Source organism: Sander lucioperca, chromosome 1 (genome assembly GCF_008315115.2).
Source record: "Sander lucioperca isolate FBNREF2018 chromosome 1, SLUC_FBN_1.2, whole genome shotgun sequence".
Lineage (NCBI taxonomy): Eukaryota > Metazoa > Chordata > Actinopteri > Perciformes > Percidae > Sander > Sander lucioperca.
Window position 1 is genome coordinate 44,404,327 of NC_050173.1, and position 26,528 is coordinate 44,430,854.

At 38.8% G+C, this 26,528-nt stretch overlaps 1 protein-coding gene across 2 annotated transcripts; it reads left to right on the forward strand.

Annotated features, from left to right (window-relative positions):
• The first annotated feature begins 7,206 nt into the window (after positions 1-7,206).
• slc26a2 (solute carrier family 26 member 2) lies at positions 7,207-16,655 on the forward strand. Of its 2 annotated transcripts, none has more exons than XM_031317227.2 (5): positions 7,207-7,326; positions 10,098-10,723; positions 10,907-11,197; positions 12,104-12,552; positions 15,817-16,655. In XM_031317227.2, the coding sequence occupies exons 2-5, from the start codon at positions 10,112-10,114 to the stop codon at positions 16,649-16,651; spliced, it is 2,187 nt and encodes a 728-aa protein (XP_031173087.1). In that variant the 5' UTR covers positions 7,207-7,326; positions 10,098-10,111; the 3' UTR covers positions 16,652-16,655. The 2 variants fall into 2 exon arrangements, with proteins under 2 accessions (XP_031173087.1, XP_031173088.1); XM_031317228.2 differs by lacking the exon at positions 7,207-7,326 and adding an exon at positions 7,355-7,556.
• Positions 16,656-26,528: the final 9,873 nt, after the last annotated feature.

Sequence of the window (26,528 nt, forward strand, 5' to 3'; positions counted from 1 at the left end):
AAATGGTCATGTGTGGATCTAAGCCTGCATCCAATTACAACACTGGGATTACGATACCTTCCAAAGTTTAATGAAACAACCTGGGAGTTCTTGTCTACCCTATTGAATTGAAATATTCTGTTCCTTAGCCCAGTGGTTCTCAAAGTGGGGTGCGGGGCCCCCTGGGGTCCTTGAAGGGGTTCCAGGGGGTCCCCAACAAAAAGGGGTATAATTTATTTTCACTATAATTCCATCCATAAGTAACACAATGACAGATTGTATGACTATTTTGCCCAAAGGTTTCAGTCACTTTCTGTAATAAAACATCTAAAAGCAAAGCTTCGATCAGGTAGGGGCCCCTGGGACAAAGTCTTATCAGATGGGGGTCCGTGGTCTAATTTGTGTCAGTTTAGGGTTCCTTGATGTGAAAAGGTTTGATAACTAATGCATTAGCCACATACCAACCACTTGTTTGCTCGTTTTGTTTTTCAGCAGATAGAACCAGATATTTTTTGAAATGGGCGTACTTTCAGTTTTTAGTTGGCAGAAGTACACACATTCAGTTAAATCTCAATGAACGGATCCAAACAGAAGAAGAAGGTTACAAATTCATTGTTTGTATGTATCCATGACAATTCACCCAAATGATGTCTGTTTAGAATAAAATACTCCCGACATATCAGTTACAAAGGATCTCAAAGGTAAGATGTTTTCAGAGTAAAAAAGTATAGAATCGTCTGTAAAACCCTCTCAAACCCTCCCTTGCAACCCTGTCCATTCCTTTGCTATCCATCTCCATGCAAATGTAAGCAGCTTACAATGAAAGCATTACACAGAAGCAGTGCATACACCTAATCAATACAACATATATAGAAAATAAGAGTTCGGACAAAATGGAGAAGTTGATTATGGATTATAATGCATGAGTGGTTGGATAAGTTAAAATAAGGCGTTTTGATCATTTTCAACCTTCAAGTTGATCAATCAAGTTGCTTAAAAGTCTATTTTCTCAAAAACTCATAACTTAATGTAGTAGTCCATTCTCCTATTTGTATGAATTGCTAACCAGTCAGTATTAGTGGTTCAAGTTTAACCATGAAACAAGGCCTGAATAATGTCACATTTTTTGTCAGTTCTTTGTCCCCTTTTTCTCAACAACCCTCTACCTTTTATGTCCGTTAATGTGCACATTTTTTTCAAATAAATTAAGTCATCGGTTAAAAGAAACTTGAAAAATGTTGTCATTTGTTAGTAGGATCTCACCGAAACTGTGTAACCAAGACTTACCAACACTCCCTCATTGTTGACACTCCTTAAGTTACCTGCAGCACAGTACACAGTATTGTCGGCTATGTATTACACTAATTTGTTTATCCTATAGCTTATATTGTATCATGTAATGCCTCCAATGAGGTGATGAACTACAAACATCACTCTCACACCCTCTCTAAGGAATCTGAGACAGAGAAGACAAACAGCAAGAACAGAAGCCACATCATTACTGATACCAAAATAAACTAACTACCTAAACAGCTGGTTTCACCTGCTATGGTGTCAACCATTGAGGGACTGTTCAGAGAGCTGAAAAGCAAAGTGAGCGCTCACTATTCCTGGATACCCCATTACCAACATCAACATGAGTTTAGTGAGTAATTGGCTTTTAAGACTTGAGAAGACAGCAGGACGGGGGTGGGAGGACAGCTTCCTGTTGGCTAACTGACCGACACCACATTATATTTTAGATAGATCTGGTTTTTCACAGTACTTCTATTTTACAATAATGTCTTGGTTTGTAATTCAGTGTTTGGGGTTTTGATTCAGTCAGTCGTAGAAATGGAAAGCATTCTGTTTGCAAATATGCGTTTCTTAGGATGGCAAACGCATGTCCCACCCTACTCTGCCTTATTTTACTGCGGTCAAGCCAGCCGACACATCGTGAACGACAGTCAAGACAGCCGACCCAGTGTTTTTGCTGTACGTGATTATAATAGCTTTACGGTAATAGCGTCTCAGAACTGATTTCAAAATAAAAGCATTCGTCTGATACATAGCGAGAGACAGTAATTGAAAGCTAATACCGTCAAAGGAAATGTCTGACAAGGCCCTATTTCCACACACTAATTTCACTTCAGGGTAATATTAGACGTACACCGCCTCATATTGCCACCCAGGAAGTTTCAAGTCATTCTGGTGTACAGTTTCAAAATAAAAGCCCACCAAAGATTCAAATATGAGAATAATTATATATGATTAATATATAAATTCCACTTCAGGGTTATAGTACACGCCCCATTAAGTATCAAGACATTCTGATGTGTAGTTTCAAAATAAAAGGCCGTCAAAGTCTCAAATATGACAATAATTATATAATTATTTTGGATTCAATTTTAAAGGAAACGCCCTGTTATCAAAGGATAATTCCACTTCAGGGTTATAGTACACGACCCCATGGTGTGACCCATTAAGTATCAAGACATTCTGATGTGTAGTTTCAAAATAAAAGCCCGTCAAAGTCTCAAATATGACAATAATTATATAATGATTTGGGATTCAATTTAAAAGGAAACGCCCTGTTATCAAAGGATAATTCCACTTCAGGGTTATAATACTCGACCCCATGGTGTGACCCATTAAGTATCAAGACATTCTGATGTGTAGTTTCAAAATAAAAGCCCGTCAAAAGTTATACCAAAGAAAAGGACCAATTTGGAACTACGCAAAACTAATCAACAAAAGACACATTCAAAACACATAAAAGTTACAATGATGCATAAAAAGTGTCGTTACACAGTCACCATGTGACTACATGACAGATTCGTCCTTGAAACTAATTCAATATCTGTTGTTGATGATAATTCATAATCGAGTTGAGAAGCTTCATATAAATTGATCCCAGCTGCCAACAAACTGGAATGTGTTAATATTAACTGTGTGTAATAGAAGAAATTTGTTTTCTTTCAGTGTTTGACATAGACAACCACTGTGCGATGTGCTCTGCCTCAAAGCCCCCAGGATCAGGGCCTCCAACTACTGATTGGGTTAGTGGTTTTCATTTTGTCTTGTACATTTATGATTTGGGGTATATTGTATGATAATTTAATAAGGTAAAGATAAAAAGATGAAGGAAAACTGTAAACCAGGTTGTGGACCACCTAAATTCCCTACATTCCTTAAAACAATTTTCCTAAATGGCCTCTTATTCCTGACAAGATGATAAAGATATTGTCTTTGCTTATTTCATTTTACAGATAATGTGTGACACATGCCAAAGGTGGTACCATGAGCTGTGTCTGGGGATGGGTAAAGACCAACTCATACAAGCAAGGGCAAGCAAGTGGGATTGTGTCCTTTGCAATTAGGACCAAATTTCATTTTCTGGAGATGGAAGACCACACTCCAACAAGTAAAAGTATTTACAGAAAAAAAATGTGTATATGTTGAAAAAACTAATGCTAAACTGGATACTTGAAAATGTATCTTTATTATATTTATTTTTTACGTATTTATTATTTTCACTTTTTCATATTCTCTAACTTTAAATACGTAGTTACTACAATGTGGTTACAGCTGTTTTTATTGTATTTAATTTCAAAATGTAAAGCTTATATTGTTCTAAAGTTAAATGTTGTTTGTGACGGTACAAAACAATAAAAAATACATTTGTAAAAAAAAATACATGTTGGGTATTTAACAGACACATGTATGTATGAGAGTATGTGTGACAGTATGTATAAGAGTATTAAAAAATAAAAATGTACAAAGTTAATTGAATAAATAAGTATTACAGTATCCATCAAAGTAGAACAATCAAGTAGTAAGCCAAAGTTAATGGATGAAGACCCTATACCGCTGCCTAGAAGTTCAATAGTGGAACTCCTGGTGGGGTGAAATGGTTTCTGCAAAGATGGGGCTGGACTGTAGAGTAATGGAGCTCAGGAGACCCCGAACTTTGTCTTAGTCATCAAAATTAGGATTCCTATACTTGCAAGACCGTATTATTATCCTCCACTGTGATCGTACAAAGAGAAAAGAATAACTTACAATGTAAAGCTAAATATTGATGATTAGAATATTTAAACCAGGAGACATGTGAACAGCAATGACGCCCACTTGCTAGAGTAATAGGGCCAAAAGGAAAAATGTGAAATCAAACAGGAGTAACTCCATTTTAACCCAGTGATAGAATTTTGAAATAGCTTTTAAAGGCATGCAAAACATAATTATTTATAATTTCATGTCACAACTGGAACTCTTAAGAATACATAGAACATGTTGTACATCACAAATCTTTACATGGATAGGGTTTAAAAAATATACATCTATCAGAATGTCTTGATACTTAATGGGTTTTTGAATTGAATCCCAAATCATTATATAATTATTGTCATATTTGTGACTTTGACGGGCTTTTATTTTGAAACTGTACATCAGAATGTCTTGATACTTAATGGGTCACACCATGGGGTCGTGTACTACAAGCCTGAAGTGGAATTATCCTTTGATAACAGGGCGTTTCCTTTCAAATTGAATCCAAAATAATTATATAATTATTGTCATATTTGTGACTTTGACTGGCTTTTATTTTGAAACTACACATCAGAATGTCTTGATACTTAATGGGTCACACCATGGGGTCGTGTACTATAACCCTGAAGTGGAATTATCCTTTGATAACAGGGCGTTTCCTTTTAAATTGAATCCCAAATCATTATATAATTATTGTCATATTTGTGACTTTGACGGGCTTTTATTTTGAAACTACACATCAGAATGTCTTGATACTTAATGGGTCACACCATGGGGTCGTGTACTATGATCCTGAAGTGGAATTATCCTTTGATAACAGGGCGTTTCCTTTTAAATTGAATCCAAAATCATTATATAATTATTGTCATATTTGAGACTTTGACGGGCTTTTATTTTGAAACTACACATCAGAATGTCTTGATACTTAATGGGTCACACCATGGGGTCGTGTACTATAACCCTGAAGTGGAATTATCCTTTGATAACAGGGCGTTTCCTTTTAAATTGAATCCCAAATCATTATATAATTAATCGCATATTTGTGACTTTGACGGGCTTTTATTTTGAAACTACACATCAGAATGTCTTGATACTTAATGGGTCACACCCATAGACTGTATATATTACAGTCTATGCCACAAACCAATGGGTGACGTCACACATGCTATGTCCATTAATATATATACAGTCAAAGAATTTCTAATATGGGAAGAAGTTCCACTCTCTCGTTACTTCCGGCTTCTGAACTGGTTGCAGTTCCACCAGAGTTCCATATAGGGGGCGCTCACAGGCCAGTGCAGAATGAATGGGACTCTATGGAGCTATAACCCTCAAAATCCACTTTTCTCAGAATATAATTTTTTGTCTAGTAATTTGAATGTTGCATTTGAAAGGGGAGGCTAAGAAAATACACACTGCTGGGTGTTAGATTGTTTTAAAGTGGCCTTTTTGTTCTAAAAAGCCTTTTAAAATGTCAATGACGTCATACACATATACGGCCAGAGATTCTGCTTTACGGCAAGCTCTGAGTCGCTTCCTTTTTTCTCTCGAGGCATCGACAACACAGCTGACAGGTTAGGCTCTCTCTGTCAATACACGTGCTAGAAAGAGGTTTGCTAATGTTTTAAAGACCACGCCGAAATATTCACTCTGGCATTCTGGTTCTGCTTCGGATGCCGTCAAACGGGATCTCCGATCGTAATCAGTCCTTCACTGACCAATCAGTATTCATTAGCAGAATGCTAGCGTGTTATGGGCAACAACGACTCAACCTGTAACAAATCGAAAGGGCATAAGTACTCGTTCATTCAACTTTCGACCTATAATCCATGTTGAACTTGCAAAAACTACAATCAAATCTGAGATTTCTCAACGACAATCACGCGAAAGAGACAAATTTAGCCGTCTAGCTCCATAGGGTCCCATTCATTTTGCACTGGACCGTGATCACCCCCAGTGGAACTCTGGTGGAACTGCAACCAAAGTAGGTACAATGGGGCTAAATAGGGAGTGGAACGGCTTTCCGTAGACGGGCTTTGATACAGTCTATGGTACCAGACGAATGCTTTTATTTTGAAATCAGTTCTGAGACGCTATTACTGTAAAGCTATTATAATCACGTACAGCAAAAAAACTGGGTCGGCTGTCTTGACTGTCGTTCACGATGTGTCGGCTGGCTTGACCGCAGTCTTATTTTGCTTCCGATTGACTCAGGGCCGTTTCACACTGGCTGCGTGGCGTGAGCGTGTCAGCTGCTTGGCGTGTCCGTTTTTATTTTGGCTCCGATGTTAACATGTTGACACGCACGTCTCAGGCGCGGCTCGAGCTGCGCCGAAAACGCGTGCCTGCTAGAAATAGAACCGACGCCTATTTTTCACGCGCAACACGCAAGTGTGTTGGAAGCTTCCAGGCAAAATAGAATAGGAAATTATGTTTATATGTCGTTTTGACACAAATACATTTAATAAATGACATTTCGAGGGTTGAAAGTCTCTAGGTTTTGACATAAATGCAGATAAAAATGTAATTTAAAAAAATAATAAATAATTATCGATTTTCAAATATTGCACCTGTCAGTACAGAGCCTATTTTGCCGTCAATACTGCCGACGTTGTCTTTGCTGTAATCACATCATATATATTTATGTTTAACATGAAGTATACTACTGCTTGAGTGCAGTTTATCAATGGGAAACATAAATGTGTACAGACAAGGCTAGCAGCAGCAGCGGCGTCAGACACGTTTCTGGTGTGTAAAGACAGAAAAATCCACGCAGCCGCCACGCAGCTGACACGCAACAGAAACGCCACGCTCACGCCACGCAGCCAGTGTGAAAACAGCCCTTACCCTGGTATTCTGCCATTATAAAAAAAACACAAATGTGCATACTGTTCAGGGACATTTCAAGAATGTTTTAAATTGTAAAAGGTATATGTGCGTGTTTCTAGAAAGTTTGTACCAGGATGTTACAGAATAAATATTCTATACTTACTTATTTGAAGTAAACCTCCTTGTTATCTTACTATAATAACCACAAAAAGTACCTTCCTTTGCCAAAGGTTCTGTTATATTTTTCCTTAAATTATTTTTGTTTAATTTCTATTAAGTGATGTCTAATTTTGCTACAAAGTGATGCATCTTCTCACATAGACCATCTTTGTCTCGGCAGGTCATGTGACGTTAAAAAAAAAGTTCCATGAGACGTCATTACGCACGGAGCTATAGTGTAAAATGGATTTGAGGCGGAATGACACTCTGCTGTCCCTCTGGAAACAACCTACCGTAAATTCATTTGGTAAACCGCGAGTGGTTGGAGCTCAGGTCAGTTACTTTACACATTAACAGCAATGCTTTTTTTTACCCCGTGGAAAAGCGGACTGTCATGTTAATTTACGTCAACGTTACTTGGCTAAAGTTTCACCGGGCGTCCACGTTGACAACTTGTTTACAATGGTGCCCATTCATAGCTCTGCTAAGGCAACGTTGACAGTTCGTTCCTGGACTGAGTTAGCGTTTTATAGCTAGTCAGGCTGCGTTGGACGGACATTGTTGTAAGTAGCCTAAAACTGAGAATTTTTAACGAGAATGTCAGATGCCTTTAAATAACCTGTAGACACGACCCCGGTGATCCCATTGTGACTACCGCAACGTTACACGTAACTTCTCTTAGGAAACAAGTCGCTGTAATCCTATTAACGCTATCATTTTGAGAATGCTTTAACGTTAGCTAAGTTGAGCTTGCAGCGAGCGAAATAGTAACGTTAAGTAGCGTACAAGTGCCATGATGTATGACATTAAAACAAGACTAATGTTACGTATAAACTCGCTGTTATGTAAATGACTCACAGGCCTACTGTACATTCTCAGTACCAGTAACGTTAAGCACGTTCTGGAAATTTGCTAGAGGGCAAATATGTCTAGCTTAAAATATGATCAACTGGGTCATTCTTTCTCCAGCATTTTAGTTACTTTCAGTTTTAAGTTGAGTTTTCACAAGTGCTTGGCATTTTTTTCACACTGTTACTTTTCAATCCAATTAGACCCAGTTGTAAAGTAGACTTTTAGATTTTTTTTACTTTCTAAAGTGACCAAATGCAAGATACAGAATGCATTTGCTTATGAAAAAAGTGGGAAACCAAAATATCATATCATATACAGTGCTGCTCATAAGTATTCATACCCATGCTAAAGTTGACTAAAAAGAGGAATAAAAAAAATCATCTTTTGGAAATTGATCTTAATGCCTTAATTAAAAAAATGAGGAAAAATCCGACCTTTTAAGGACACCAATTTTTTTGTGAATGAATAATGTATTGTAAATAAATAAATGTTCTTCCTTAAAATACAGGGGCCATAATTATACATACCCCTATGTTAAATTTCCATGGAGGAAGGCAGATTTTTATTTTTAAAGGCCAGTTATTTCATGGATCCAGGATACTATGCATCCTGATAAAGTTCCCTTGGCCTTTGGAATTAAAATAGCCCCACATCATCACATACCCTTCACCATACCTAGAGAATATGTTTTTATTTCAGTTAGCCTAATAGCTAACTGAGATAAGATCCATATCAATGCAAATCAAACCAGTATTTACAAAACATTATTCATTCACAAAATTGGTGTCCTTAAAAGGTCGGATTTTTCCTCATTTTTTTAATTAAGGCATTAAGATCAATTTCCTTTTTAGTCAACTTTAGCATGGGTATGAATACTTATGAGCAGCACTGTATAAGTATGATAAATTAAGATGAAAAGATATGCTAAATTCACTAAAGTTCCAGTCACTAAGCAGCTTAAGCCTGTTTGCATAATGACCTGATGGTCAAGGCTTTATAGAGAGAACAACAACATATCATATTACATGGTTGTTACGGTCAGTTTCCTTAGTCCTGCTTACTTTGTCCTCACTTTGGTAGATAGAAGTACTGGTGATTGTCAGTAAGGTGTTTTTTGTTGTTGTCTGAGGGTCACTAGAAGCATGAGCTCAATCATATGAAAAAGTGGTGGTGTCATATCTGTATTGTGATGTAACATCAAGAGGAGTAGACTCAGCAAAATGTCAGAAACATGCAGTCATGACATACACCCATTGACATTTAATAGCACTTCTCCTCCCCCTCACTTTACACTGCTTCTGAAGTGTCATACATCGTTATGTTGTTATTGTTGTTGTTATTAGGGCTGCACAATATACCGTTTTTTTTATTTTTTTTATTGTCATTGCGATATCAACTGACGCAATATACCCATCGCGAAAGACTGCGACATATCGCAGAGACACTCGGAGATTTTTTTTCAGGGTTCATACATTTTGAAAAAACCTGGAAAAGTTATGGAATTTGGAAAATGCAAATTCCAGGCCTGGAAAGGTTTTGGAAACAAAAAAAAAAGACCCAGAAAGTTTTGGAAAAGTCACAGAATTTTTTTTTTTTAACACAGCATAATAATATGTGATTAATAAATGTATTTTCACGTCGTCTTAACCTCAACATTCTGTTCGGAGCGCGATATTACAAATCCCACTATGAACCACATAAATTGTCATTCATTTTATTGTTAAACCTCTGAGGGTAAACTTTAACACAGATTTTTATTCCTATTGTATAATGTCGACTGACATTTTCAGGAATACATAGTCATGGAAAAGTATTGGTTAAAATGCGTATGAACTACCGTATGTTTTTTTGTGTTAGTTGAAAGAAAATATCAGTAGCAAACTGCAATTTAAAAAGTAACTGTCATTCTATTTCTTTTGTTAATGTGTTCAATAAAAGAATGTTGGAAATGATTCCTTTTATTTGTTTTGAAAGGCAGAACTGAGTACATTGGAATATGTGTATTTATCGCACGTAATATCGTCATCGCAATATTCAACGTTATCGCATATTGCATATTTTCCTCGTATCGTGCAGCCCTAGTTGTTATTGGTGTGAGGTGCAAATGTTAAAATACACACAACAGTATAGATGAGTTGTGAGATATTTTTGTTGAAGTCCATAATTGTTTGCAGGTTGTAATCAGCTGTTTTGAGATAAAGTTGTTTTGACTATTTGGCTAAACTGAACTCTTTTTCTTTAAATCCCCACAGATAAGGGCTCTATAATGAATCATGGCGATGACTGCTGTACAGCAGCAGAAGATGGAGCTCAGAGTGACCAGCAGCAGCCTCTCATTCTGGAAAGAGTGGAGGAAGAAAAGGCCAAAAGCTGGCAATCTGTTGTGTCACATTGTCTGAACAAACACTGCTTGTGCACCCCGAAAAAAGCTAAATCCAAATTATTGGGCTTCGTCCCGATTCTGAAATGGCTGCCACGCTACCAGCTCAGGGAATGGCTGCTGGGCGATGTCATGTCAGGACTGATTGTCGGAATCCTGTTGGTCCCTCAGTCCATAGCCTACTCCTTGTTGGCCAGTCAGGACCCCATATATGGTCTCTATACTTCTTTCTTCTCATCCATCATTTATGCCCTCTTAGGCACTTCTAGACACATCTCAGTGGGGATTTTTGGGGTGCTCTGCCTGCTTGTAGGTCAGGTTGTGGATAGAGAATTAGCTTTGGCAGGATACCTCACAGAAAGTGCCATCCTCAATAGTAGCAATAGCACCGTCTTGCTGGCTGGCCAGGGGAATGGCAGTGTTGGGGTGGGATGTGACAGAAGCTGCTATGCAATCACAGTGGGAGCTACAGTTACCTTTACTGCTGGAGTTTACCAGGTAAGTGAGCAGGGGAGATCTCATGCACTGGATAAAAAGACAGAATCACATGGCTGGCATCTATTAATGGTATTGGAAATGCTTAAAGACAATAATATCTTTTGCAAATATTTCTTTAGATGTCAATTTCTTGCCTGTAGTTTGGAAGCAGCCCACTTATTCCGGCTTATCTCTTTCTCTCAGGTGCTAATGGGCATTTTCCAGGTAGGCTTTGTCTCAGTCTACCTGTCCGACTCCCTTCTCAGTGGCTTCGCTACAGGAGCCTCCCTGACCATTCTCACGTCCCAGTTCAAGTACCTTCTGGGCCTGAAGATCCCCAGGCCTCAGGGCTGGTTCACCCTGTTTAAGACCTGGTACAGCCTGCTCACCAACCTGAGCCACACCAACATTTGTGACCTGGTGACCAGTTTGGTGTGTTTGCTGATACTGATACCTACCAAAGAGCTCAACAATCGATTCAAAGCCAAGCTGAAGGTAAACGGACAAAGAGCAGATTAGTTTATTTCAGATAGTCCTCGCTGACCAAGATTATAATCAGAGGTTCCTGTTCCATTTGTTCTCCAGTCACAACTATATACAGTATAGTGACCGGCGAACGTCATTCATCATCATTTAAATTTGAAGTGGAACTGGTTCAGTGAGAGAGCACTAACCAACCTGGTTCATTCTTTTCTACTTTTGAAATGTCTATTTTTGTCCATGTTAGCAGGGTGGTACGTGGTGTGGTTTTGTCACTCCATCACTTTTGTTCAATGTGAAAGAAATTGTAATACTTATTTAGCAACAGGTGAAATGTTCAACAAAAGTGGAAAGTTGGGTTGAGTCTCATTAGAAAATACGGTTATTGTTAGGTACATGCCTTGAGGTAGTTAAGTTCCAGTACATCCTTAAAACTGCTTATGTTTAGGTTAAGATTAGAGATGTCCAGGGTTAGGTAAATGGGTAAGAATCCGCCCATGACTGCGATGGGATCTATAAAAAAAAAACAAATAAGCCTCAGCTATACTTTTAAGGTCAATGCTAACATAAGCATGCTAATGGTAGTAGTATAATGGTCAAGACACAATTGAGCTAAAGCAGAACTGAGCGTTGAATTGAGGCTGAGAGATGACAGTTAAACAGTTCAACATAAAAAAGTGAAAAATGACAAAGTTCAGCTTAAAAAAAGTTCAGTTAGGTCTGAGCCCAAGATGTCCTAAAACGGCAACCATACACAGGATAAACTCTTTTGACCTATTCAGCATTATCTTTTCCCAACACCCTCAGACTTAACTTTACATTTGTCACCCCACTAGTTGTAAGAATGTTACAAATAACAAAATGGCTCTCAAATTTGAATCCATCCAAGAATTGTGTCTTTTTTTTCTTTTCCTTACCCAGGCTCCCATTCCCTTCGAGCTCTTTGTGGTGGTAATTGCGACAGTGGCTTCTCACTTTGGCAGCTTCAACAGCGACTACGGGTCGGGCGTGGCTGGTGACATCCCCACTGGCTTCCTCCCTCCCCAGCTGCCGATGTGGACTCTGATCCCCAACATTGCCGTTGATGCCTTCTCCATTGCCATCGTGGGGTTCGCCATCACCGTCTCACTGTCAGAGATGTTTGCCAAGAAGCACGGCTACACAGTGGACGCCAACCAGGAGTTGTACGCCATTGGCTTCTGCAACATCCTGCCATCGTTCTTCCGCTGCTTCACCACCAGCGCCGCACTGACTAAGACCCTCGTCAAGGAGTCAACAGGGTGCCAGACTCAGATATCTGGGCTGGTCAGCGCCCTTGTCCTGCTGCTGGTGCTGCTGGTTATCGCACCGCTCTTCTATTCCCTTCAAAAGTAAGCATACCACATAATTAGTTAGTTGTGATTGCTGGAATGACAATCTGCATGCTCTTATTAACAGAATGATGAACTAAAATCAGCTTCAAGATAGTGATATTTTCACATTACTAACATTTTCAATTAAGGTCACAGTTGAAAGACATAAACATGTACAATCACAGAATGGGAGTGATAAAATAAGAAAAATCAGCTAAGCACATTTAGTCTAGAGTAACAGAGAAAAGGGAAACCCTGAATGTCTTAGACCTCCAAGCTACTACATGTAGTACCTATTTCTACAAAAGCTGGCCAGGGCAGCTGTGCCTGCTGGACTCATTCCAGTAATTTCACTCTTTAACAGCCAGGTTGTTCTTAGTGGCTAGAGTAAGATTCTCACACCAGAGACAGTATTTATCTCTAATCTGTAAAATGCACGCTGAGGAGAATCATTATTACAGAGCATATATTACCAGCCTCATGTGATAAAGAGCTATGCACATTTTGGTGCTGAGCGAACACACAACGTTAAATCTTTGTGCCTTGGTTGACACTTTAATAAAAATCTTTACATTCCAATGTTCCAGTTTGTTTAAGGATTCAATGTGTTTGTTTCAAGAGTAGACTTAACCAAATACAGATAACCGGTAGTTCAGGTTTAAAGGTGCACTATGACTTCCTGCGTGGTCACTTCTGTTGACGTTCTAAGTAAATTCCAAACAAAACAGAGCAAGCTCGCCCCTCCCCCCATGTTTCCGTAACTGTCACGACTAATGGCGCTTTTCCATTACATGGTACCTGCTCGACTCTACTCGCCTTTTTTGGTTTTCCATTATGAAAAAAACCTGGTACCTGCTAACAGGTACTTTTTGTTTTAGTACCACCTCAGTCGAGGTTCCAAGCGAGCTGAGGCGATCGCGACCAAAAGGTGACGTGAAAGCGACAGACGGGGGTGTCCTGAACAAACCCGCCATTTTTAAATAGTTTAGCCAGCTGTGTTTTTTTTTTCTGCCTCCAGCTTCATTTGAAACAAAATGTGTCTTCTGGCAAACAGCCACACACCTTCCACGTTCTGTGTGTGTGTCGCGTTAGGTCACGGCAGTTTACTGCGGCGCTGCTATATAAGACGACCAGCCACGCTGAGGCGGTACTAAAATCTGCAGTGGAAAACGGACGCACAGTGCGTCGCGTCGAGGCGAGTCGAGCAGGTACCATGTAATGGAAAAACGCCATAACTGAGTAACTGTCACTAACCCCCACCCCCTCCCCCAACCATCTTGTCGGTGATTGGCTGGAGTGGTTTGTTGTATTTTCATGCACAGCCTGTACCTCTAGTGTTTGTTTGACATTTACGACCCCTGTGTTGTCTCCTGAGACCAGGCTTTTTTACAGTGTGTTCAGGGGGCAGGCAGCTAGCGGATCAAGGAGAGATGCCTACGATTTGAGACAAAAATGAAATCATGCTGAAACCATGCAGGAACTCATAGTGCACCTTTTAAAGGACAAATCTGGCACAAAATAAACCTAGGGGTTAATAACACATGTGTACCGAGTCGACCGTTCTCTGGGATATGTTTTCATGCTAATCTAATGTGACCAGTTTTAGCCCAAACCGCTAATTACCTTATTAGTAATTAGTCATCGGGGCACGAGGAAAGTAAAAAGGAATCACTATTTCTACACCACTAACAAGGCTCAAAATAGCTCCACACTTCCACGGTAGCATAATGAGGGTCCCTACATGGAAACCGAAGCATTGAGAACTTTGTAAGTGTACAGACAGTTTATTAAAAAGATAGTTTATAAAGACAGTACCGTTCACGTATACATGCGGGCGCCATCTTGGGAAAACGGTCACGACCAGTCGAAAGACGAACGCCGTGCTACGTGAGCTGAACTGTCACTTGAAATCTCCCATGGTCCGTGGTTTCCCAATGGGTCGATAGAAATTACGTTTGTGAAATGTAATTACATGGAAATGCATGAATTATATCTGTTTATTAAAATATACCACGGACCATGGGAGATTTCAAGTGACAGTTCGTCGTTCAACTGGTCGTGACTGTTTTCTCAAGATGGCGCACGCCTGTATACGTGAACAGTACGGTCTTTCTAAACTCTTTTTTTTTTTTTTTTTTTTTATAAACTGTCTGTACACTTACAAAGTTCTCAATGCTTCGGTTTCCATGTAGGGACCCTCATTATGCTACCGTGGAAGTGTGGTGCTATTTTGAGCCTTGTTAGTGGTGTAGAAATAGAGATTTCTTATTACTTTATCCGTGCCCCGATGACTAGCGTTATAAACTAATTAGCGGTTTGGGCTAAAACTGGTCACATTAGATTAGCATGAAAACATATCCCAGAGAACGGTCGACTCGGTAATCATGTGTTATTAACCCCTAGGTTCATTTTGCGCCGGATTTCTCCTTTAATGCTGACTCTGCTCGTTCTGCCGAAGCTGTGCTAGTTCAAATATCTTTAGGTAACAACATTTTAGTGCAGGTAGATATATTTTCAAAAGTGCTTTCATTTACCATTGTATATTACAATACAAAAAAATGGAATAAAGAGGAGCAAGGATCAGAAATATGAATTAAAGGAAAGAATACATTGCCAACTAGAGATAAACCGGAAGATGCCTTGATTTGTGGTTGGTGATTGCTACTGATTTGCCCGTGGTTTAATCTATTTACACGCCCATACACAAACGCACTTACAGACACACTTGCTGCTTCACTGATGATATGGAACGTCTTCATCAATTGTGTCACATCTGCTGAGGCCTGATTATGTTTTTATCATTGTTCCTCATCTCTTTTATAATCCCTCATCCCTCTCCATTTGTGTAGCGTTTTGGTGTCTTGAGCTGATTCTGTCTGTCTGAAACAGTTTGAATGGCAAAAGATTACAGGCAATTTAAAAGTCTTAAAGCGTCAAATGCTGTGTGTCAATTTTAAGTTTTCATATTGCAAATTAGGGGTGTGCAAAAAAATCTATTCATATTTGAATCGCGATTCAAGCTCTACCGATTCAAAATCGATTCTAATATATAATAATAGAATTCTAAAAATCGATTCATATATATATTTTATTGTATGTCTATTGCAATCACATGGGAAAAGTAACTACATTTACATACTGTGAATCGTTTTTTTTAAACACCTTTTATAGCTTTCATTCTCCGGAGAACTGACTAATTGCTTTCCCCCATGAATACCACTGAGTGACGCTCCTAACCTTTGCCCTTTCCCGTTTGTTTTCTCGCTCCCTTCTCCTGACCAGATGTGTGTTAGCCGTCATCATCCTGGTTAACCTTCGCGGAGCTTTACGGAAGTTTACCGACATTCCCGACATGTGGCGTGTCAACCGTGTCGATACCTCTATCTGGCTGATCACAATGGCAACCTCGGCGCTGGTCAACACAGAGCTGGGTCTGCTCGTGGGGGTTTTGGTGTCAGCCCTGTGCGTCCTGGGCCGAACCCAGCGAGCCCAGGTACTGGAGCTTGGCCGGGCGACAACCAGGGATCATTATGATGACCTGTTGTCTTACCGCGGCCTTCGGACACATCCCGGAGTGGCTGTTTTTAGATACGAGGCTCCAATCTATTACGCCAACCAGAGCTTGTTCAAAAAATCTCTCTACAGGTGTGTAGGGCTTGATCCTGTGAAGGAGAAAACCCGGCTTATGAAGTTCAAGAGGAAGAACAAACAGCAGGGAGAGGTTGCACGAGTCCCACATATAAATTCAGGGGATACGGAGGGTGCAGGTAAAGAGGATGGGTTTGAAGCTGGTGCGACTGTAACCTCAATGCTCGACAATAAATCTTCCCGTAGCTTACGTAGCTTGGTGATCGACTGCAGTGCCATCTTGTTTCTAGATACTGCTGGAGTGAATGCTCTGAAAGAGGTCCTCAAAGATTATGAAGAACTTGGGATCAAGGTTGTTCTGGCCCGGTGTAATATCTCAGTACTGGACGCACTGGAAAGAGGGGGATACTACCCAATCAAAAAAGGATGTGATGGAGGAGAAAACAAAATCATGTTCTTCACCATCGCAGATGCCGTCCGCTACGTCCAAAGCCTCTCAGCTAACGGAGATTATGACAGCAAATGCTAAAAAAGATCTATCTATCCCATCTGCGTCATCATCTGCGTTTATGCAGTTGTCAGTCTCACATAATCCAAAGAATGTGCCTTGAAATACTACTAGTGATGCGTGGGTCAGGTTTTTTTTTTTTTTAATAGCTGCACCCACCTGACCTGTTATGAGAGCCAATCTGCACTGCCAGGTCTGATCAAATACGCTTTAATCAACCAATCAAAGTGCAAAACGCCAACCTTATGCAATAATACTAGCACAATTTCCTAATAAGCTTGCCTGAACCTGCCAGAAAAACTGTTACATAATTGCGGAAGACAATTCTTTATTTAATTCCGTTTTCAGTAGTTACATACTCAAAGCATTTTTAAATCTTTCTCATAGAAATATAAGTACATAGTACTAGTAGTAATCAGTCCCTCCAGGATTTCGCAGCCCTTTTTTTTTTTTTTAGATTGTTGCGGCCCAAAATGCCTGATTTTGCGGGAGCTTTTGATAAAAGTTGTGATGTCTTTAGTATTTCTGTTGCAATGTTGCGAGAGACTGAACATTTTTGGTATACTTCTTTAAAAATAAAAAGGAAACTTGTTTTGGGCCGAATAAAACTACTCTGGGCTGAGATTTCCTAGGAACCTTACCAAAAAGGCTCTGGATGCTCCAAATGTTGGTAGAATATGAAAATGGCTGGTGGATTTAAGACAAAAAATAATAATTTATTGAATGAATCAAATTTGAACATATGTGTCAGTGGCTTGTTGATCTTTACATGGTTAGTTAATTTCCTAACCTGGGCTGAGACACACATTCATACGGTTTGATAAAGCACTTATTGGACTTTAACTTATCATTGCACTTACAATAATGAGCTTAGCTGTCCTCAATTTAGGTCATTGTGTCGTCTCATCTCTGGTTTTTCCTGCATCCACCGTGTGCGTTTGTGTGTGTTTTGTTGATGTTAGAATGTACACAGGTTGGCAGGACGGTCTGAAATGTTTTGCACGGTCTTTCGCTGTACGTTTTGTTGGTAAATGTGAGATGTTCCGAGTCACACACGTCCCACTCCTGCTTGGTCAGTGGCTCTGAGTATGCCTCAGAGTCCTATACTGGTGCAAAGTCTGGCACGTGGGACTGCTAGGATTGGTTGAAGTCGTGGGAAACAATGGTTATTGGTCAAATTTGCAGAAAAGTTGTTGTGATCGCGACATCGCAAATTCCTGGAGGGACTGGGTAATACGTGAAAACTTCACAATGGCTACATCTGTACCTCACTTGGTGCAAAAAAGAAAATTTTGCTCACAGACATCCTACCAAATTACACACCAATACTACATACACCATTAACCCTTGGTTTATAAATCCACTGTACAACACAGTACATTTTGAATAATCATGTGTCATAGTTTTTAATTCTGCTACAGCAAGGACCATAGTTTTTAAAATGATACATCCTTATCATGTAGCCCCTGTTCATACATTGGAACGGGGAAAACATGGGAATTACAGTGTAATGGTATGATTTCTCGGGGCAGATCATGTCTGTTATAGATTGGGATATGTGCAAAAAGTCTGTCATTGAGAAATGCCGTTATAAGGGAACTTTCAGAACCCAAATTTTGGTTTAGTTTCTGGCTTCACAAGTAATCATTTGAGAGGTCTTCCTCTTAAATTAATGTATACAGTTTGACAACAAATCACCACATGCTGTCCTCATGAATGTACTGTAACTAAAAGTAGTCCATTATGCGGTTTTTTTTCTTATACCAGTGATAACCAAGGGAGAGGGGTTTTTTTTGTACCGTGGGAAAGACCTGTCATGTTAACAAAGCCATAAAGCAGCTGTCTATTTCCCATTTTGCAGCCTTTATGTATCCAAAACTGCAGTGCCTTTAGTGATGACTATACCATGCCTACATTGTACAAATATATATATATATATATATATACTGTGAATGTTTTAATATCAGGTCCTTTGACATATGAATGCCAGTCACCCTTTACTGTCACAACTGGACAACTTAAGGATTTCTTTTTCTTCCAGAGAGTACTGTTCGCTCATGATTCACAATTGTCTTGTTATCATAACTTTTTAGAGGTTTTGCGGGTTATTACATAAAAACAAAAGGTTTTGATTTTTGAATGGAGGACTTTATTTTGCATCGAATCTCCTCAGCTCTGGTGTGTTTTTATAACCTGGCAGGCCTATACTGAATATGTCACTTTGATATAGTACTTTATGTTTGTCTACAATCCATGTTTGCTTAGAGTGACAACATTACTGTTGAGATAGCTTGGTAAATACACAATTGTCATGTGATGAATGGGGGCAAAGTTTGAGTTAAAGAACGGTTTCTTGCAGTGAATGCTGTGTGATATTTACACCAAAACAGCCTTGACTTGATATTGTTAAATGTAATGTCCAACTGTGCCAGTCAAACCTCAAATCAGCACATTTCTTTGTGTGTAAGACATTGGCTTATCAAAGTACAAGCCAATGTATTATTAAATACATTATTTAAATTATGGAGGTCCATTTGTTTCTATTTTTGTAATACATGAATGCTCAGGGTTGGCTACATGATTATGTTCTTAGTTAAAAGGTACCCTGTGTAGTTTTTGACCTCGAGCAACGCTGTTGTGATTGGACATGCAATATTCTTGCTAAAAATGCGCAAAACCACAAGCAAAAGGAAGGGGAGAAGACGACTGTGTTCAAAACAATGGCTTTGCAGATTGTTTATGAGGAAGGAAATCAACTCACATTTGTTGGACCTGAAGGACAATTCATTTTAACAAAGAATATAAACTTGTTTGATTCAAGAAATCCGCAGGGCACTTTTTAAATAACGTCTCCAACATTACTGCAGAAAAGAAAGGAGATTCTTGCTTGGTTGCATTTGCCTTTGCTGGAGGGTGTATGAGGTTTGGGAGGAGCAGTGTTGAAAGTCAGTTAGGCAGGTAGGTATGCCTAAAAAAACATCCGATGTTCTGGAGCTCGAGGGAATTGTTCTGCTCAAGGACTTCTGCAGGTTAAATACTGTTACAGGGCATTGACTCAGCCATCTGAGTCGAGTGCAGTGCAAATTTATAACGCAGTCCTCACTGAAGCCTTTCATGAGAACTTGGAAATAAGAGGTATTCAATGCGGTCCCCCGACTATGGACTTTAATTCAGAAAACAACACCTGTGTTTGAAAAAGACGAGAGAGTGAGTTTTCTCTTTATATTAATGTCTTAAGTAAAGCACTTTAAACTGCCTTGTTGTTGAAAAGTGCTTAGAAATATACCTGCCTTGCCTTTCCTTTTCATTACACAAAAGCAATAAAGGGAGAATGATACCTGTTGGGGATAAAGTCAGTGGATGCTTGTATGTTGTCTGTGTGTGTTTGTAGCTTTAGTTCTTTCTGTAACCAAACGTGATACTGCCTAGTAACGTTATAAGTATATAGCATTTATAAAGTAGTGACATTTGACACTGCTGTGTGAAATATAAATACAACTATTCTAACTAGTGTAGCCTTTTGCAGTATACAATAGTAGTTTTTGTTATAATTTTTTATTTATACACAAAGGCTGCTCACTTTGGTTTGGGGGTTACAGTAGCTTTGATCCTGAAACTAAACTGAATGTACACAGGTTTTTTTTTTTCTAGTTTCAGGTCTGTTTTTCTTAATGTAACCTTTCTACATGTTTATGACGGTTAATCGTCCTACTGTACTACACTTGAAGTTTCACAGCATCAAGTAAAAGCACAACAGCACCCCAGACTACTGAAAACTAGAACATTTAATTATCATGTAATATTATATATTAACAATATTATATTGCAATACATTTACATATACTAAAACATTATGCAAAATATCAGTTTTTTTGTTGTTCTTTACTGTTCAAAGTTCACTGTTCAATATGTCTTACATTTAGAATATGCTGAACATGTGTTTTCATGTTTTTCAATATACTGTATATCATGCTGTAGTATTTTTAGTGAATAAAATATGAACAAGGATATGTGCCTAAATAAAACACAGTGAAATGCTTGTTTTTGTCTGGTGTGTCCAAGTGTATGTGTTACTCATAGACAGTATATAAACTGGACCAACAGATCCCGTTGCTCTGGATGGAGACCAGTGAAGGATATTAGAAGCCCCGGTTTCCGGTGATGGCTGAGTGTTACTGCGCAGCCTCCAACTGAGAGAGACGACGTAAATGTGACGTGAGCAACATGTCTGAAAGTTGGAAGTCTTCTGGTAGCTGTGCCAAGAGAAATCTCAATCATTCCCAATCTTGCAGAGACGGAGAGCGTAGGTATATGTAAGGAGATAACATGGACACAGGCTAATTATTGCTAACTGAATTGCTAGTTAACATTAGTAATTAAACTTAAACAGCTAATGTAAGTCGAAACTGCCTGCGAGCTTCTCCTGTACTATATGGTAATTCCTCTACTATGAGACAGTAAGTCCCGTGGTTATGACACAATCGTTAGCCTATTTTCATAAAAACGTCTGCTACGGACTCATAACGTGAGATACAAGGTAATGGAGCCTTTTATACATTGTCGTGTTTCTTTAGAAATAAACAGACAAAAAAAGTCTTTAAACGCTTCAGATGTAAAGTTATTCACTGTCAAAGTGACGTCAAAATGAATGGCAGTCAATGGAATGCTAACGTCAGGTGATCATTTGGTAGCATCAAAATGGCGCCATAGGAGGTTGGAGTTCTGAAGCGAAGCTTACTCAAGGGGGTAAGCGTCTCCTCACAACCCGAACCTTCTATGGCGCCATTTTGATGCTAATAAGCACTCACCCCCCGTTAGCATTCAATTGACTGCCATTCATCTTGACGTCACTTTGACAGAGAATAACTTTACATCTGAAGAGTTTAAAGACTCTATTTGTCCATTGTTTATTTCTAAAGAAACACGACAATGTATAAAAGGCTCCATTACCTTGTACCTCACGTTATGACTCCATAGCAGACGTTTTTGTAAAAATAGGCTAACGATTGTGTCATAACCATGGGACTTACTGTCTCATAGTAGAGGAATTACCGTATAGTACAGGAGAAGCTCGCAGGCAGTTTCGACTTACATTAGCTGTTTAAGTGTAATTACTAATGTTAACTAGCATTTTAGTTAGCAATAATTAGCCTGTACCTATGTTATCTCCTTACATATACCTACGCTCTCCGTCTCTGCAAGATTGGGAATGATTGAGATTTCTCTTGGCACAGCTACCAGAAGACTTCCAACTTTCAGACAGGTTGCTCACGTCACATTTACATCGTCTCTCTCAGTTGGAGGCTGCTCAGTAACACTCAGCACTCACCGGAAAAGTGCTTCTAATATCCTTCACTGGTCTCCGTCCAGAGTAACGGGATCTGTTGGTCCATTCTTATATACTGTCTATGAGCTTACCCCCTTGGCGTTACTGAATTTATGTTTATAATGTATTATCATCAGTTATTAAAGAGTAGTATCAAAAGCCCCATTGTCAGCCTAATGGCCCAGGACTATCAACTGTACAAATATGAAATAGTTAAACTGTCACAAAGTGAATGCAGCTCTGTATTTACAAAACACTTCTGACAATCATGAACTGTTGTTCAGGAACGTTGTTCCGTGTAACAGAAATGTTAGGACTTGTTGCACTTGCTGTACTTTTGTTTTTTTACAACGATTAAACCCCACCCTCTTAAAATAACTTCTGCTAGAATCCAGCTGAGAAGGCTTTTTGAACTGGATATCAGGGAAACTGACCGCACCCATCCCACCACAGTACAGTACGACATTGCAAAGTTGAATTTCATGCTTTGTATGAGAGGATTTGATTTGAATTTGAGTGGACACAGCACTCTCACTCAACAGTCTCATCTGTCATATCAATGGCCTCCCATCCCAATCAGTCTGTCCATTTAAAGAAAATGAGGCGTAATCTGCATTCCCCATCAGCAGCAGTGGTGGAAAGAGTAAAAAAATGAAGTTAAAGTACTATTACTTTGACAAACTTTTAATTAAGTACAAGTAAAATGACCGGTATAAAAATCTACTCACGCAAAAGTAAAAAGTACATCATTTAAAATTTACTCAGAGTAAAAGCAACCTTTTTTATTTCCTTTTTTTTTTTTTACTCAGTAACGGATGCGATTTAAAATGTGCTCTGACAACTGGAGTGCTGGTGAGAACCACCTGAATTACTTGAAGGTGTTTGTCACTTAGAAAAAACGGCAAGGTATAGTTAGATTAAGTAACGTTAGACTCAACTACTACAATTTCACTTCTATTTTATTCTACAGAAGAGCTTGCAATGACTTGAAAACAAATTTAAACTGTACTTTTATCCTGGATTTCTTCCATTGTCCTTGTGGCTTCTCCCAGGTGATAGAGGACCCTGCTTGGCAGGATAAAAATACAAAATATTCCTTAGATCCTTAGATGCCCTGTCTGTACTCTGATGCTTTAGTCAATAACCAGTCTGGCTCTTTGTAAACTTGTGGAGAAGATAAGAGTTTAATGATTAGAAGTTTTGGGCCTGCCTTTATCTCCTGCTCTCATCCTCTTCCTCCCCTTCATCCTTCTCGCATTTTCCCCTAGGCCTCTGCCCCTAGTCACCCAATTAAATGCTAAATAGATGAATCATTGTGTGTTTAGGACATTGAGCAGAAATTATAGAGGCTCAGCTTAGTGTTTGTTACCTTGTGTGTACAAAGAGTGTCAATGTGTTTCTAATTATCTCCATAATCAATAGATTGTTATTGTATCAGTCCCTCCAGAAAAACGCGATTATGCGATCGCATAATTCAATGCATAATCAGCCAAAGTCCGCATATTTATGCGGGTGCCGCATTTTTTCAAATACGCCGCACTTTCGCCGCATAAATTGCCAATTTCCGCGCAAAATATGCGGGGCTTGCATGATTTCATAATCCCCGCATTTTCGTTGCAAAAAAGTCATACATATCTTAGCAGAAAGTTGAAAAATGTTGCGTTAATTTCACACAAGAGCAGCCATTTTCCCCTGTTGCCATGGGAACGTTATGAAGTGACGTTATGAAGTGACGTTATGAAGTGACGTTATGAAGTGACGTTATGAAGTGACGTTATGAAGTGACGTTATGAAGTGACGTAATTACGCGACGTGAACATCATCGAAAAGCTGCAAACCCTGTGATGAAGCCATGATGAAACCGCAGTTTTCGCAAGTTCCCGCAATTTTTGCAAGTTCCCGCAATTTTTGCAAGTTCCCGCAATTTTTGCAAGTTCCCGCAATTTCATCGCATAAAATTGCATAAATATCCCGCATATTCCATGGCATTTTTTAAGAAAACGTGCCGCATAATCAAAGATTTTTGCCCGCAACAATCACAAAAAAACTCTCTTCTGGAAGGACTGCTTAGTGTTTGTTACCTTGTGTGTACAGAGAGTGTCAATGTGTTTGTAATTATCTCCATAATCAATAGATTGTTATTGTATGATGAAGAGCTAGTATTGCAGTGAGATCTCAATGGTCAAGAAGGGATGTTTGCTATACTTTGCTGAGGAGTAAGAGTTATTTATATAGCATGTTTCAGAATAGTAACAGTATGATTTAACAGGAGGAATACATTCAACACATATAAATAAATAGTTAAGAAAATGGAAGGTTTAAAGTAAAGTAAATAAGTATAAAGTCTCAGTACAGTCTCTGTGCTTTAGGTTGCTGTTGGCATATTCTGCACTGTGAAGCACCAGACGCAGTGACTTTAGTTTGCCACCAGGGGGCAGCATTGGTAAAGAATCAAGTAAAATTGAGGAAACCAAGAGATGAGGTTCCTATTTAGATAAATACTACTATATCCCGATGATGCTTTTGATATAAAACATATATATATATATATATATATATATATATATATATATATATAAAATATGTCTTTTCTATGCTGTTTCACTCCTCACAAGGAAAACCTTCACTGTATGAGAAAAGAGGTTCTTGTATTTGAGTTACGATGGATTGCTTTTAAACCATTAAACTGGTATTAGTTCTGATCAGTTGTCTTGTCACAAGTTTTGTTTCTTTCTTAATTTTGTTACCATGACCCTTATTTCAAACCAGTGTATTCAGCCCTTTGGGTGCCATGTGTTGTTAACTGTAGCAAATCAAGTCTTGAGATCAGAGATCAACAAGAGACGCAGCTTTAGAGGAGACATGATTTGTGGTTCGCAAGATAAAATAAATCGAGCACCAAATAAATGAAATAACCTGTTTTTTTTATTCAGAAAAACTGCAGAACTTCTGGAGTCACCTCTAGCTGCTGACTGTCTTCTGTATGCATGCAACCTGCAAACTCAATCAGGTAAAAAAGGACAGACGGGTGAAGAGATGCAGATGCAGTTGTCTGCAGAGAGTTGAGGAAAGCAGAGGTGATTATAGTCTCTTTCACGCTTTGTTGCCTCTCCCAAATTGCATTTACAGGGGAATGGCACCTGTGTTGATTGGTACACGACCGAAAACTCCCGCACAGGACGAAGGGAGCAGATTCACACTCCATCTCACTTCCAGTCTGCATATGTTTTTATTATCGCCAAATCCCACACTGACTTTCTTAATTGAGAATAGAGATGAGAACTACTGCAGGGATTCTTGCTCTGGAGGTGATGCAAGAATTATTCTAAGGTGATCCAAAATTAACCTAGACCAACTTCAACTTGAGCCTTAAGTATGTCTATACCATGTTTTTAACTTTTCCAATATTGGTTACCAAAAGCACTCTTCCTTTATGTATCTATCCATGTATATAGTTTAACAAATTCAATAGCACTGATCATTGTAACTACCAAGTTAGCTTGGCTCCTGAACTGAAGCTGAGAAATTCGATACACAGCTAACAAGTAATTCATTATGTTCAATTTGTTTACCTTTCATACTGTATGTTCTAATATGCTACCATGCACCGCTATAGAAAAACAATCTACAGTACTTTATATGTATTGAACGGTGTGCTCTTGTGGCACTGACATACAGTACATAATTAACATTATGTACCATCATGTCCTCAAACTCACAAGATTCCTGTAAAACTTGAACAACTGAAAAAGATCTTAATTCAGGGAGGTCTTGTTTGTGCTGCATACTTTGCATAATACAGTGTTTCGTAATTTTATTAGGGATATGATTAGGATATGTACAGTAAATATTGTTTGAATCTAACCTGTTAGCTCTATAAAAGTGTTTGACAAACTGAATGACAAAATGTGGCATGACTAGTTTTCCCAGATGGGGAGTGTTTTTAGTTATTATTTAAGAATGTAATGCTTTTATGATAGAGATAACAGAAAATAAGGCGAGAGAGAGAGGAGGCAATACACGCAACTAGGGCTGCAACTAACGATTATTTTTATGGTCGATAAATCTGTTGATTATTTTCTCGATTAATCAATTAGTTGTTTGATATAAAAATGTCAAAACATGGTGAAAAATGTGGATCAGTGTTTCCCAAAGCCCAAGATGACGTCCTCAAATGTCTTGTTTTGTCCAAAACTCAAAGATATTCAGTTTACTGTCCCAGAGGAGAGAAGAAACTACAAGATATTCACATTTAACAAGCTGGAATCAGAGAAATCGTATTTTTTTAATAAAAAAATGACTCAAACGATTAATCGATTATCAAAATAGTTGGCGATTAATTTAATAGTTGACAACTAATCGATTAATCGATTCATCATTGCACCTCTACACGCAACAAAGTCCCAGGCCAGACTTAAACTCCTACGCCACTAGAGTGCACATTCCATTTTCAGTTAATGCAGGCAGGAGTCTGGACAATGAGGAGCTTCAGTGGGAGCACAGTGGATTTCAAACAACTTCTGACTACAGTTCAGCAGCTTGTGGCCCTGCTCATCTTTATATTTTCAACAT

Excerpts from the sequence above, each read along its gene's own strand:
- slc26a2 (XM_031317227.2), top strand. The coding sequence starts at position 10,112 with ATGAATCATGGCGATGACTGCTGTACAGCAGCAGAAGATGGAGCTCAG. Across the intron at positions 10,724-10,906 it reads TTACTGCTGGAGTTTACCAG|GTGCTAATGGGCATTTTCCA; the intron begins GTAAGTGAGCAG and ends TCTTTCTCTCAG. Across the intron at positions 11,198-12,103 it reads GATTCAAAGCCAAGCTGAAG|GCTCCCATTCCCTTCGAGCT; the intron begins GTAAACGGACAA and ends TTCCTTACCCAG.